Genomic DNA, 15,295 nt, shown 5'->3' with positions numbered 1-15,295 from the left:
TGGGGATGTGTCGAGTAAGAGATTGCTACGGCTGAGGTCAGAGAGGTCTTTTCCTGCTTTCTCCTCTAAGGTTTTGATGGTTTCCTGTCTCACATTTAGGTCCTTTATCCATTTTGAGTTTATTTTTGTGAATGGTGTGAGAAAGTGGTCTAGTTTCAACCTTCTGCATGTTGCTGTCCAGTTCTCCCAGCACCATTTGTTAAAGAGACTGTCTTTTTTCCATTGGATGTTCTTTCCTGCTTTGTCAAAGATGAGTTGGCCATACGTTTGTGGGTCCAGTTCTGGGGTTTCTATTGTATTCCATTGGTCTATGTGTCTGTTTTGGTGCCAATACCATGCTGTCTTGATGATGACAGCTTTGTAGTAGAGGCTAAAGTTTGGGATTGTGATGCCTCCTGCTTCGGTCTTCTTCTTCAAAATTCCTTTGGCTATTCGGGGCCTTTTGTGGTTCCATATGAATTTTAGGATTGCTTGTTCTAGTTTCGAGAAGAATGCTGGTGCAATTTTGATTGGGATTGCATTGAATGTGTAGATAGCTTTGGGTAGTATTGACATTTTGACAATATTTATTTTTCCAATCCATGAGCAGGGAATGTCTTTCCATTTCTTTAAATCTTCTTCAATTTCCTTCAGAAGCTTTCTATAGTTTTCAGCATACAGATCCTTTACATCTTTGGTTAGATTTATTCCTAGGTATTTTATGCTTCTTGGTGCAATTGTGAATGGGATCAGTTTCTTTATTTGTCTTTCTGTTGCTTCATTGTTAGTGTATAAGAATGCAACTGATTTCTGTACTTTGATTTTGTATCCTGCAACTTTGCTGAATTCCTGTATCAGTTCTAGCAGACTTTTGGTGGAGTGTATCGGATTTTCCATGTATAATATCATGTCATCTGCAAAAAGCGAAAGCTTGACTTCATCTTTGCCAATTTTGATGCATTTGATTTCCTTTTGTTGTCTGATTGCTGATGCTAGAACTTCCAGCACTATGTTAAACAGCAGCGGTGAGAGTGGGCATCCTTGTCGTGTTCCTGATCTCAGGGAAAAAGCTTTCAGTTTTTCCCCGTTGAGGATGATGTTAGCTGTGGGCTTTTCATAAATGGCTTTTATGATCTTTAAGTATGTTCCTTCTATCCCGACTTTCTCAAGGGTTTTTTTTAAGAAAGGGTGCTGGATTTTGTCGAAGGCCTTTTCTGCATCGATTGACAGGATCATATGGTTCTTCTCTCTTTTTTTGTTAATGTGATGTATCACGTTGATTGATTTGCGAATGTTGAACCAGCCCTGCATCCCAGGAATGAATCCCACTTGATCATGGTGAATAATTCTTTTTATATGCCGTTGAATTCGATTTGCTAGTATCTTATTGAGAATTTTTGCATCCATATTCATCAGGGATATTGGCCTGTAGTTCTCTTTTTTTACTGGGTCTCTGTCTGGTTTAGGAATCAAAGTAATACTGGCTTCATAGAATGAGTCTGGAAGTTTTCCTTCCCTTTCTATTTCTTGGAATAGCTTGAGAAGGATAGGTATTATCTCTGCTTTAAACGTCTGGTAGAACTCCCCTGGGAAGCCATCTGGTCCTGGACTCTTATTTGTTGGGAGATTTTTGATAACCGATTCAATTTCTTCGCTGGTGATGGGTCTGTTCAAGCTTTCTATTTCCTCCTGATTGAGTTTTGGAAGAGTGTGCGTGTTCAGGAATTTGTCCATTTCTTCCAGGTTGTCCAATTTGTTGGCATATATGTTTTCATAGTATTCCCTGAGAATTGTTTGTATCTCTGAGGGATTGGTTGTAATAATTCCATTTTCATTCATGATTTTATCTATTTGGGTCATCTCCCTTTTCTTTTTGAGAAGCCTGGCTAGAGGTATGTCAATTTTGTTTATTTTTTCAAAAAACCAACTCTTGGTTTCGTTGATCTGCTCTACAGTTTTTTTAGTTTCTATATTGTTTATTTCTGCTCTGATCTTTATTATTTCTCTTCTTCTGCTGGGCTTAGGCTGCCTTTGCTGTTCTGCTTCTAGTTCCTTTAGGTGTGCTGTTAGATTTTGTATTTGGGATTTTTCTTGTTTCTTGAGATAGGCCTGGATTGCAATGTATTTTCCTCTCAGGACTGCCTTTGCTGCGTCCCAAAGCGTTTGGATTGTTGTATTTTCATTTTGTTTGTTTCCATATATTTTTTAATTTCTTCTCTAATTGCCTGGTTGACCCACTCATTCGTTAGTAGGGTGTTCTTTAACCTCCATGCTTTTGGAGGTTTTCCAGACTTTTTTCTGTGGTTGATTTCAAGCTTCATAGCATTGTGGTCTGAAAGTAAGCATGGTATAATTTCAATTCTTGTAAACTTATGAAGGGCTGTTTTGTGACCCAGTATATGCTCTATCTTGGAGAATGTTCCATGTGCACTCGAGAAGAAAGTATATTCTGTTGCTTTGGGATGCAGAGTTCTAAATATATCTGTCAAGTCCATCTGATCCAATGTCTCATTCAGGGCCCTTGTTTCTTTATTGACCGTGTGTCTAGATGATCTATCCATTTCTGTAAGTGGTGTATTAAAGTCCCCTGCAATTACCACATTCTTATCAATAAGGTTGCTTGTGTTTATGAGTAATTGTTTTATATATTTGGGGGCTCCGGTATTCGGTGCATAGACATTTATAATTGTTAGCTCTTCCTGATGGATAGACCCTGTAACTATTATATAATGTCCTTCTTCATCTCTTGTTACAGCCTTTAATTTAAAGTCTAGTTTGTCCGATATAAGTATGGCTACTCCAGCTTTCTTTTGGCTTCCAGTCGCATGATATATAGTTCTCCATCCCCTCACTCTCAATCTAAAGGTGTCCTCAGGTCTAAAATGAGTCTCTTGTAGACAGCAAATAGATGGGTCTTGTTTTTTTATCCATTCTGATACCCTATGTCTTTTGGTTGGCGCATTTAATCCATTTACATTCAGTGTTATTATAGAAAGATACGGGTTTAGAGTCATTGTGATGTCTGTATGTTTTATGCTTGTAGTGATGTCTCTGGGACTTTGTCTCACAGGGTCCCCCTTAGGATCTCTTGTAGGGCTGGTTTAGTGGTGACAAATTCCTTCAGTTTTTGTTTGTTTGGGAAGACCTTTATCTCTCCTTCTATTCTAAATGACAGACTTGCTGGATAAAGGATTCTTGGCTGCATATTTTTTCTGTCTAGCACCCTGAAAATCTCGTGCCAATTCTTTCTGGCCTGCCAAGTTTCAAAAGAGAGATCAGTGACGAGTCTTATAGGTCTCCCTTTATATGTGAGGGCACGTTTACCCCTTGCTGCTTTCAGAATTTTCTCTTTATCCTTGTATTTTGCCAGTTTCACTATGATATGTCGTGCAGATCGATTCAAGTTACGTCTGAAGGGAGTTCTCTGTGCCTCTTGGATTTCAATGCCTTTTTCCTTCCCCAGTTCAGGGAAGTTCTCAGCTATTATTTCTTCAAGTACCCCTTCAGCACCTTTCCCTCTCTCTTCCTCCTCTGGGATACCAATTATGCGTATATTATTTCTTTTTAGTGTATCACTTAATTCTCTAATTTTCCCCTCATACTCCTGGATTTTTTTATCTCTCTTTTTCTCAGCTTCCTCTTTTTCCATAACTTTATCTTCTAGTTCACCTATTCTCTCCTCTGCCTCTTCAAGCCGAGCCGTGGTGGTTTCCATTTTGTTATGCATTTCGTTTAAAGCGTTTTTCAGCTCCTCGTGACTGTTCCTTAGTCCCTTGATCTCTGTAGCAAGAGATTCTCTGCTGTCCTGTATACTGTTTTCAAGCCCAGCGATTAATTTTATGACTATTATTCTAAATTCACTTTCTGTTATGTTATTTAAGTCCTTTTTGATCAGCTCATTAGCTGTTGTTATTTCCTGGAGATTCTTCTGAGGGGAGTTCTTCCGCTTGGTCATTTTGGATAGTCCCTGGCGTGGTGAGGACCTGCAGGGCACTTCCCCTGTGCTGTGGTGTATACCTGGAGTTGGTGGGCGGGGCCGCAGTCAGACCTGATGTCTGCCCCCAGCCCACCGCTGGGGCCACAGTCAGACTGGTGTGTGCCTTCTCTTCCCCTCTCCTAGGGGCGGGATTCACTGTGGGGTGGTGTGGCTCGTCTGGGCTACTTGCACCCTGCCAGGCTTGTGATGCTGGGGATCTGGCGTATTAGCTGGGGTGGGTAGGCAAGGTGCTCGGGGGCAGGAGGGGCAGGCTTAGATCGCTTCTCCTTAGGTGATCCACTTCAGGAGGGGCCCTGTGGCAGCGGGAGGGAGTCAGATCCGCTGCCGGAGGTTTGGCTCTGCCGAAGCGCAGAGTTGGGTGTTTTCGCGGAGCGAGCAAGTTCCCTGGCAGGAACCGGTTCCCTTTGGGATTTCGGCTGGGGGATGGGCGGGGGAAATGGCGCTGGCGAGCGCCTATAACTTGGTTTTCAACAAGGAGAACAGTTACAGGAAAGTTTCTAATAGGCACCTGTTAGATGTCTTTGTTCTACAAGATGCCATGTTTTAATGAGTCGTGTATGTTATAATGGAGTTTTCCATCCCTGAGTGATAATTGGTAGTGTCTCTGGTAAATGTCGAATAACCTATTACATTCAGATGTGTGGTGGAACAAAGTGCTGCTTCCAGGCGTGGTTGTTTCTAAATCTTCTCTCGATTATATCCGTCCTGTTGTTCTCTTTAAAATATGTTTGCCTCGTTTGGTCTTGGAAATTGTAGCTTCCAAGTGTGCAGTAAATCTGATTTCTCTTCCTTTCTTTGCATGCCTCTGTCAGCCTAGTGATGTAAGGAAGCATCGGAGAAAGCGAAAGTGTTTCGTAGTGCAACCTAGCTGTGCTTGTCTGTGGTGTGGGGGAGAGTGCCCGTCTCTTCACAGTGAGCACCACAGCTGGGTAAGGACGAGCGGCTGGCGTGTGCGGGGAAGTACAGGAGCCACTGGGAGCTCGAGCGCGGCGTGCGGTTTCCACGGTACCTGCGACGGCCACCAGAGCTCACCGTTGTCTCGCGTTTGTGTCTTGCTCGCTGCGCTGCGTACTTAGTTCCATGAGACATAGAAGTTTCTAGGAAGAGAAATTACTGAAGCAGAGGCATAGAGTTTCGATTTTGAGATCACCACTTTTGACAGCCGTAGCCAACAGCATTCAGAGAGCTCTTAGGGTTCGCCACCTGGTGTGTGCAGTGGTTTAGGATCCTGTGACCTGGCCCTCACAGACATCCCCGCGAGCCACAGCTTGTGTGGTTACCCATTTCCAGATGTGCAACCAGAGCCTGAGAGCCTGGGTCCTGTGCATGAGGACACTTTGCAGGGCAAACACTGGCCACGACACCACTCTGCCACGTACCCCACCTTTGCTCGGGCGCCCTTCTCCCATTTACAGTGCCCTTGCTGGGACAGGCCACCTCCTGTGTCCAGAGGACAATGATGTGGGTGTGCCCATTCTCACGGGGAACCGCCGTGCCTCGGGACGGAACCCTCGACCAGAGAGTCCGCCTCATAACTGGGATGCCTTGCTCCCTGGACCGGACCCCCATCCCAGACCTTCCCAGCCATGCGCTGACAGGGCCGTGCCTCTGATACAGAGCTGGGCGGCAGCTGGGGGAGCCCCTCCACTGCACAGACGGTGTGTCCGTTCAGTTGAATTCTTGCGTTCAAGTGCCAGTTCGGTCCCTGGTTGTTTTGTGACCGGGGTGTATTCATCACCGTCTTTTTTTCCTGCTTTGGTCTCCTGGTAAGGGAGGACAGCGAAAGGTTCATGGCCCTTGGGGTGTCCACACCCTGCCCCTCGGTGCACGGTCCTCAGAGATCAGGAGCTCACATCGGCGCCGGGGCACAGAGCACGCCCTGCATTCTGCTGGCTCGTGCTGCCTTTTCTTCTGTAGCAAGACTTTCTCAAGGAACAGAGGGTCGTGTGATGAACACCCAGGCAGGACGGCCTGCTCCCGCAGCTCACTGATGGTTACTTGGAGGGCTCTTTGGAGGTTTTGGGGGATGAAGTCTAGGTGTACGGGCAGTGGGTGTCAGGTCCATGCAGACTGGGCCAGCACGGGCGTTGCACTTCCCAGCCTGGCGGGAGCCTCCCGTTTTGGTTGAGACTGAAATGGCCCATAGGCACAAGTCTGGCAGGACCCAGTGCTGGGCGGGGGCCTGTGTGTGGACTGCGCTGTGACACAGGGGAGGGTGTGCTCCCGGAACCCTCCGTCTCTGCTCACCTCATAGCCTGGTCGCTAGTGTGGCTCCCTGTCCTGTTCCCTTTTGGGTTTGTTTTCTCCATATCCTTGCTTCCACCTGGGTATGAAACCTACTTGTGTTGAGCCAGTCTGACCCTGTTTGGTTTTATGTGGATAATTTGTAGCCTGTTAAGGTAGCCTTTTGTTGTCTGATGATTGTCAGGAAATCAGGAGAGGAGGCAGGTGTTTTGGAGCTGTTGGTTAAGCTTGTGTCTTCCCTGAGCTCAGCTCCACTTGGTGCTGACCGCCATGGGTGTCCCTAGCCCCATGCAGCTTCGGAGGCCCTGGTACAAACCCAGTTGGCTGTGCCTGTCTCACCAGTCCTACACGTGTGTCTCGTGAGATCCGGCCCTGCCTCACCACCAGGACCTGTCAAGGGTCGTAACGCTGGCGGGTCCATGGCCCCACGGTCCTTTCCAGGGCCCACAGCCACATAGCCGCAGACCCACAGCCTGTCACACAAGGAAAAATGGAGTCTGAAGGGGTTCATTTGTCGTGACGGCAGCCAAGGGACGCTGTGTCTCCACCGTGTCGAGCAGACTGTCTGTAAGCTGCAGATGAGTCCATCAGTTTGTAACATCAACCGAAATGTCCCCGAGAAGCAGAAGTCAGACCCGAGTGTGGGGTCAGGGGGTTGGGTGCCTTGTCACTTTACACACGTCCCCGTAGATTCCAGCCTTGCATCGCCACCAGAGGTGACAGTGGATTAGGCCACAAGCTCGCTCCACTTCCCCCAAACAAAGAGCTTTGGACAATCGTGCATGGGAGGGCTCCGTGCTCACCAGGGTTTGCCCTGAATGGCGTCAGGAAACAAATACCTTCCTTTTCAGCTGGCCGTGGTGTATGGTGACATGGTTTGGGTCTCCGCCTCTACCTTCTGTGGCCAGGCTCCTGGTGGTGGGAGGTCCTGGGGAGGGTACACCCCTCGGTGCAGATGGGCTGGGGGTCTCAGTGGGCCCACTGCCCGGACGCGAATCCACCCTTTCGCCTGGCGTTAGGCCGATCCTAGGAAGTCGTTTTGGACGCTGCACAAAGCACAGCTCATAGCTTTTCAAATGAGTTGCTGGCTGTGATTTCAGGGCTGTGTGCTCCTCTGTCTGGGTGCACGGTGAACTCATGTCACTCTCCTCTCCACCCCACAGTTGCTGCCTTTGGAGGAAGAGTCACAAGATAGCACGGCAAGGACACGATGTGTACCGTCAGCTCCTTCTTCCCAGAGGTCCCTGAGCTTGGACAGGCTGCAGCAAGGGGCACTGCACAAGGCCAGCCACGAGGACATCAGGGACGCCACAAAGTAAGGGGCACAGGCATCGTAGGCGACATGCCTGTGCGCTGGTTTTCAGCTCTGAGAAACCTTTGATCTCTACATGGGGGAGAAAGGGTCGGAACAGCGATTCCAAAGAGAGGCCAATGAACTGAGTTTACGTGCACGTCATTCTTGGGATACCTGCCTGGGTGCCCTGGGTGTGGCCAGCAGAGCAAAAGGCAGGGGGAAAAGACCAGAGTCTTGTGATGCTGGTGGCTGTAGGGCAGCCTCGTTTGCTCAGATCCTATGCACCAGCCGTCCTGAGACCTCCCTTTTCCTCCCGGTGGATCCTGGGTGACATGCTCCCTAGGGCTCCTCCCCTGGGCCACACTGTGCCCTGTGGGGCTGTCAGGAGCCATGCTCTCTTCCCCCCACCCCCACCAGGCAGCTCCAGCAGCCTCTCTGTTCCTCGCACCGCGTCCTGGGGTGGCTCAGGTGTGCATGTCCTCCGTGCTCCCGGGTCACGGCCAGGGTGGGGTGCCGAGCGTTCTCAACCCAAGGTGCTTGGACTCCAGATATACTTGGGAGGGAGAGAGTGTCAGCTCCCAGGGCGCAGCCCTCCCTAGAAGCTGGGGGATTGTGCTTCTAATCACGTGGGGCGGTGTGTCGTGTGACGAGCACACGTGGAAGATGCTCTCCTGTGCGTCCCCCAGATCCCCAGGCTCTCGGGATGGCCCCTTGAGCAGCCTCAGCAAAACTAGCAATAGCCAGGACTCACTGACCAACGCACCCAAGAAGAAGGGCATCACAAAATCCATCCGCTGGTTGCTCACCAGAAGACAAAAGGTCCACCCCAGCCACGCTAGCGACGAGCCTGCCTGACCAGGTTGGTGTCCCCTGCGTGTTTCCAGCGTGTGGGTGGTCTTACTGGCCTCATTCCTCTAGATCCGTGGTCTCTCTGCCTGCAGACCCCTCCCCGTGTCGGGAGACCTCACGTGGCTGTGGACACCCCCCACCTCCCATTTCATCACTCTGCTTCCCCACAGCCACTGGATTGGAGCCACTGAATTGAAAACCCTTCCCAAGGTGCCCTGGGACTCAGCAAATTGGGCGGACAAGCTGAAAAACACCAAAAACTTTAAAAAATAAGCATTGTGTTTCTTGTCACCTTGCTGAGCACTTTTCAGCTGTACCTGTTTTTAAAGCAGTAGCTGTTCGTTTGTTCAATAGACTCTATAGCTGCAAAGCAGTATTATGTCCTCCACGGACATAAAAAGGCCTCCAGGGCCTTTTGCTCCTGGAACCATGCTGGGAAAATTCGGTCCCTTAGATGTTGCCGGTGTGTTTTCTTCCACATCCTTATACTTTCTGTAATGAAAACATTAAGATTCGTGAAAGTGCCCTCTGGCTCTCACACCCACTGCTCCCAGAAATGTGTATGTCTTGTAAGTCCAGAGGTCACAAAATTGGCCAAAACATTTCACTGTGTTTCCTACGTTTCTTTTGTCATCTTCGGGAGGTACGGTTTAAGTACTTGGTCATATGAGGACAGCGTTTATTGAGTCGTTTGCCCCAGCATTTGATTCAGTTTCACAGAGTGTGTGTAGGTGACTTTCTCCGGGGCTGAGATGTTCAAATCGCTGACTTGGGTTCTGGGTTACCATAGGTATAACGCAGTGTCTGAGAGTGGATCTTACCGTGGTCTCTGTGGACATGCATGGCCTGTCCCAGAAACATACGGTTGACCCTTGAACAGCCAGGGTTTGAAGATCAGGTCCACTTGTATGCAAGTTATGTGTTTCCATGCAGTAGAGTATTGTAAACGTATTTTCCCCTCTTTATGGTTTTCTTAATCACATTTACCTTGTTTTATGAAGGAATACAGCATATACACGTCACTTATAAAATATGTGTTAACCGACTGTTTCTGGTAAGGCTTCTGGGTACAGTGGGCTATGAGGAGTGAAGTTCTCAGGGAGGTGGCGGTGAGGTAGAGGCCCATAAGGCTCCACGAAAGGTGCCTAGTGTTGACAATGTCCGCCTCAGGAGAATGAGTCTCAGAGTTCTTACAGAGTTCTTACAGAGTTCTTACAGAGAAATGTAATAACGATCTGTAAGTGTTTTAAGCGTGTCCATGTGTTTGAACAACTGTTATTTTACCTAGTGAAAGACCTTGGAAATGAACTGGGTATATGTGTTTCCTGTACTGTGTACTTCGTTTTAAATCTCTTCACAGTTGACAGAAGCAGTCTTTCACCAGAAGTAACTAGTGAATCATCTGGTGATTTTTCGATGTCTCCTAAAGGAGATGCAATATTTATTACTTTGCGTGAAAGTGAGGTGTCCCGTCACAGTCTCTTCATATGCTGGGGAGCCTTTCAGGTTTCTCTGATTTTCAACTGAGTCCACAAAGCGGGCTTTGCGATTAGAACTGAGACGTTTGTGTTGAAGTGACAAGGTGCCCAGGCTCGGGGCCAACAGTGTTGTCTGACGGGAGGAAGGTTTTCCAGAACACCCGGAGTGTGCAGCTGAAGCATAGGCTTGGGGCACAGAGCGGAGATCCTTGTCCTGCATCACAGGGTGTGGATGTGATGGAGAGAGCTTTCGGCAGCCACCGTGGCCATGGGTGTTTACTGTCGGCAGAGGTGCTGGTTTGGAGGAAGGACCCGGTGATTCGCTGGGTCCTATCGATTGGCCTTAAAGAGGAGGCCAACAATCGCGTAGACGGTGGCGTTCACGGCACGTTGATGGCCTTAGACGGGACCTTCGATGTCACCGCCCTGGCGCTTCTGGTGCAGATCCCGACCCAGAACACACAGGTGACACCGGGCCGTCTGCACCCGCCCACTGCTCTCCTGCTGGAGACCCCGCAACCTGTATTGGAGCAAGGCAGCGCGTAGCTTCACCGCACAGCTAGTCCTCTCTCCCCAAACCCGGTCTGTTTTGCGCGGCACGGAGTCCTCGGTGCTGCCTCCTCCTGCCTGAGCTCTGCCTGTCCCTTCCCCTCACAGGCTCGTGAGACTGGCGTGTGTTTAGCTCTTATGTGGAGAGAGAAACACTCTTGCTTCGTGTGCCACGTGGAAGTTTCATGGCTTCTGTTTCTGATTTCCCTGTGGAATTCTGTTTGACTCATGGGCTCAGTGGAGAATCAGGAATCTTTTGATCCTTCTACAGAACACTGTACACCTTTGGGAATGCCCTCAGTGTCCCCACTGCAAACCCCCCTCCACGGCACCCTTGTCTAATTTCCCGGGGAGCATGGACCCCTCTCCCCAAAGGCCCATTCCTGTGGGCTTCCTGGGGGGCTCAGATGATTCGGCGCTCGACCCTTGCTTTGGGCTCAGGTCATGATCTCCTAGTTGGTGGCGTCGAGCCCCAAGTCGGGCTCCGTGCCGACAACTTGGAGTCTGCTTGGGATTCTCTCTCTCCATCTCTCTCTGCCCCTCCCCTGCTCATGCTGTCTCTCTGCCTCTCAAAGATAAGTAAATCAAGCCCATTAATGGACTCCACATTAACATCTCTGATTGAAAATACACTATTAGGATTCAATGGGTATTGTTTTGAGTTTGAAGTCTTGGTTTCGACGCTATTGCAATATGTTGTCATCCTTTAGACTGACATAACTTTTGGGGTGTTGGCTCGTGACTTCAGCCTCGTACTATCTTGGAATGGGAGCTGAACCACCTTTTGGTCATGGGGACTGACCAAAGGGTTGGTGAAATAAGTTTTCAGCCTAATGATCTCTAAATTTGCGTTAACTGTTAAGTATTATATTTGGGCATGCCTGGCTGGCTGAGTCAGAGGACAGCGTGACTCATAATCTCTGGGTTGTGACTTTGAGCCCTGTGTTGGGGGTAGAGATTTCCTAAAAGTAAAATCAGAAAAAAAAAAAAAGGAACGTAGATTATTATGTTTGTAGGAATCATGTACCAGACTACTCTTCCAAATGCGGAGATAATTTTACCTTACAAGTTAAGCTTAGCTCTTAATTTATTAGCAAATGAGCTTCGGGGCGCCTGTGTGGCTCAGTTGGTTAAGTGTCTGACTTTGGCTCAGGTCATGATCACACTGCTTGTGAGTCTGAGGCCAGCATTGGGCTGGCTGCTGTCTGCGTGGAGCCTGCTTTGGGTCCCCTGTCACCCTTTCTATCTGCCCCTATCTCACTCACACACAATCGTTCTCTCTCTCTCTCTCCCTCTCTCTCTGAAAATCTAACAAACAGGGGTGCCTGGTAGCTCAATCATTTAAGCATCTGAGTCTTGCTTTCAGCGCAGGTCATGATCTCACACTTCGTGAGTTTGGGCCTCCCGTTGGGCTCAGTGGTGACAATGGGGATTCTGCTTGGGATTCTCTCTCTCCCTAGCCCTCTGCCCTTCCACAACTCATACTGTTTGTGTCTCTTTCAAAAATAAATAAATGTACCTGCAAAAACGTAAAAAACACCCAAACCAACGAGCTATTGAGAAACCAATATTTTAACAGAGGTGAGGAGTTTGGTTTCTTTCCTTTTGGTATTTGACTTTTGATAGTCTTGAGAAATATTTTTCACATCATAACACATTGATGGCAGCCTGGCAATAGAGCCTGTTAAGTTGCCTTTGGGGGCGGCTGGAGGTCTCTCTGCAGTCCAGGGCCCTGTGCTCTGGGGGAAGGTTACAGTCGTTTCTTTAAAAAGACACGAAGTGTTGATTTCTCCTTATACAACACCAGGACTGATTTACTCCCACACCACTACTTAAGACTGTCTTCGTTGCCATAAGAACACTCGAGTGTGACGAGAATAGGACACGTGAAAGGGTGCGGTGGGACTGTCCTAGCGTGTAGCACTGTCCACAGCTTAGACTGTTTTGAAAACAAAAAGGTAGTATCTTCTATAGCAGGAAGGTGATTTCACAAAGACAGTGCGGCAGGTCCAGTCAGCCCAGGACTGTCCTGACTTGTGCCCGGTCAGTGTCCTGGCACAAATATGGCCCTGCCTCCTTTACCGCCTGGGGCAGCCGTCTGGGCAGGGGGCCCCCAATGGCTCTCAGGAATGGGGGTAAACAGCTGTAAACAAACTTGCAGAGTGAGGTCATTTTAAAGGGCTGGTAACCTTACTATATATTTTTGGTTTTCATTTCACAATGTGTCCTGTAATTTCCCAGGATGATGATAGAAGCTTCAGGAGGGCACCTTCTTAGAGATAGCCATGTAGATCAAGACACTGTTGACTTACCTGCTGGGTCAGCAGAGACTCTCCCTGCAGGCTTCTGGGTCACTTCCTCTCTGTCCTCTATGCAGCCAGAGAAGATGCTGCTGGTCTGTATGTGACGTGCTGCTCTGCCCCAGCCTCTTGGCGGAGGTATGGGAGGCTCTTGGGTTGGAATGTGAACACTGATGGAGAATGGCCGACTTAATATGTAACAAGGCGTTCAGATGCTATGGCATGCTCAGGCTCAAATGATCTAAGGTTACTCCTCACTTCTGCTTATCAAAGGTTCACAGTGAAAGAGATTTTTTTAACTTTTCTATCTGATGGAATATTAGCGTATTCTCTCAACTACTACAACTAGGCATCGTGGGTGTCCTCAGAGCGTTGGACCAGCCTCAGAGCGACACTTGCAGAGCTACGTATGTGATGGGCAGCCCTGGCCCCTCTTTCACAAGATGGCAGATGGACACGGCGAAAGTGTTTTCATGGCCTCTACTGCCCCATTGCTATTTGAGAGTGAACTCCCGGGGACTCCCCCGGCTGCTTGCGGGTGGAGAGAACCCCACTCAGAAGTGCCCCGGGAGCCCTCAGTGGTTGCTGCTGTGGTTTGGAATGTGTGTGGCTGTATTTGTGCCCTCATGTGCTATTTCAAGACTAACCGCATGCTGCATTTGCACGCTGCCCCTTGTGTTGCTTGGAGCAGGCATAGTATCTGCACCACAGAGGCTAGATTCAGGCAGTCATGTCTTAATCCTGCCGACACCTCCTGTTGGTGAGTAGAGGGCACCGTCCATGCAGGCCACAGTCGGACACCCTGTGTCCTGTCTGCGCAATGTCCATGTGAGCCAGGACAGCCGCAGCAGGCTCACTTAGGGACTTCAGAAATACACAGACACGCAGACGCACATAGACAGACTCACACACACATACACGCACACGCACACACACACACATGCACACACACACACACACACACACACACATGAGCTTCTCTACACCTGCTAAGAGATTTCTGGTGTTTGTGTGCTTACACTTAAGAGGTTGGTGTGTTCTCAGTTTTTCCGGAGAAAACTGTATTTCCACTCTTTTCGTAAAAAAAGAAGTTTGGCTTCAGTGTCTGCTAATGTCTTTTGTGGTAGAGAGGCAGGATTGCTGTCAGAGAAGTAGGAGATTTTCCAGGTCTGAGCTGACCTTCCCGGTCGTTCGGGAGCAAGTGGCACTGGCCTTTGCCTGGTCCGGTGGAGCTCCTAGGTCAGCAGGCCCTGGCTGGCTTGTTTTACGCACACCTTCTTGAATGAACCAGGCCCAAGAGGATTCTAGTCCTCACGTGAGTGACGCTGGTGGCCTCTCAGTTGAGAGATTAGCTTTTAAAAGCGGAATCACATTGCCCTCTGAGGGGCTGAGTTTGAACTTGGAGATTTCAGGTGTGGGCCCCGCAACCCAGCCGTCTTCTCCCTGATCTGAGGGCCTCGGGGGGGGGTGGGCTTTGTTCTCCTCTCATTCTGTTTTCCTGTCTCAGCCACAGTGTTTGATTGTTGGGAGCTCCTGGCTGGAGGCCAGGTGGAGCCTATGACACTTGAACTTAGGGTAGTGAGTTTGAGCCCCATTTTGGAGTGGAGATTACTTAAAATCCTGAAAAAAAAAAGAATAGTTGATTGATTCCTTCATCTTGTTTTTTTTTTTAATTTGGTAACTTTCAGTCTTAAGCCAGTATGAACTCAATCGAATAATTCTCATTGGTAATGCAAAATGCTTCATATGTTCTCTAGATTCTCAAATCTCTTCAGCCAGGAAGGTCTTTGGGGAGGGGGGGCACGTGCTAGGCCCCACCTGGGGCCCTGGAAGGTGCTTTTCGGGCTGATGTCTTAAGACTGATTGTTTCCTTTATCTTGCAGTTTACCCACACTGCTTCTACCGATGGTCTTGCAGCACGCAGAGCCCAGCAGCGACTACATTTGAAACTTCAACCAGATCTTTCATCTGTTAATCCTTGTTATATGGACCCTGAGATATTTTATTACAGTATTTAATTACTGAAAAATTCGTGAATAGGATCGAGAAACTCATTTAGCATTTAATGTTTCGTACATGTCTGTAAATTTGTCACTCCCTATAGATAGTTCCTTACTTTCATATATATCCGGGCTATAAATATCCTTTGGAATCAATTGATGTTCTTATATCTCAGTTTAGTCTTTCAAGTGTATGTACTATCATGGTTGTATGTATAAATCCTACGACAAATACAGGGCTTTTATAACCTGTGCACGTATTGTAATTATCATTGTTTAATTGTTTGTTAAGAAACCCTGACAGAGAAAAGGATTTTACCACGTTTGCAAAGATCACCGTGACACAGCCTGCATTATCCTTTACGAATGTCCCTTAGCTCTACACCCATGGTTTTGATATAATCAGACTTAATTTGCAGCAATTGTCATTGTATTTTAATGACTCACCTTAACTACACTTTTTCTAGCAAGAAATGCTTTCTTCTGCAGTGTGAACAGATTAAAAATATCTGGTGTTAACTATCAGCTAAAGAAACTTGGAGTGGAAAGCTGATGGAAACACTGTGAAAATCTCCCAGGCCGGTATGCTGTTTCTGAGCCTGGTC

At 48.1% G+C, this 15,295-nt stretch overlaps 1 protein-coding gene across 1 annotated transcript in view; it reads left to right on the top strand.

Moving 5' to 3' along the window:
* Positions 1–14,744, top strand: part of LOC125147568 (liprin-alpha-1-like) — a 51,611-nt gene extending 36,867 nt beyond the window's left edge. Inside the window, exons 16-18 of the mRNA XM_047824661.1 lie at positions 7,384–7,535; positions 8,201–8,373; positions 14,574–14,744. Of these exons, the coding sequence (XP_047680617.1) occupies positions 7,384–7,535; positions 8,201–8,369 (321 nt within the window). The 3' untranslated portion in view covers positions 8,370–8,373; positions 14,574–14,744. The remainder of the gene's footprint in view (positions 1–7,383; positions 7,536–8,200; positions 8,374–14,573) is intronic.
* The last annotated feature ends 551 nt before the right edge of the window (positions 14,745–15,295 follow it).

This window comes from Prionailurus viverrinus, chromosome D2 (genome assembly GCF_022837055.1).
Source record: "Prionailurus viverrinus isolate Anna chromosome D2, UM_Priviv_1.0, whole genome shotgun sequence".
NCBI lineage: Eukaryota > Metazoa > Chordata > Mammalia > Carnivora > Felidae > Prionailurus > Prionailurus viverrinus.
The sequence above is the reverse complement of the archived record's forward strand: the minus strand, read 5'-3'. Positions and strand labels throughout refer to the sequence as shown.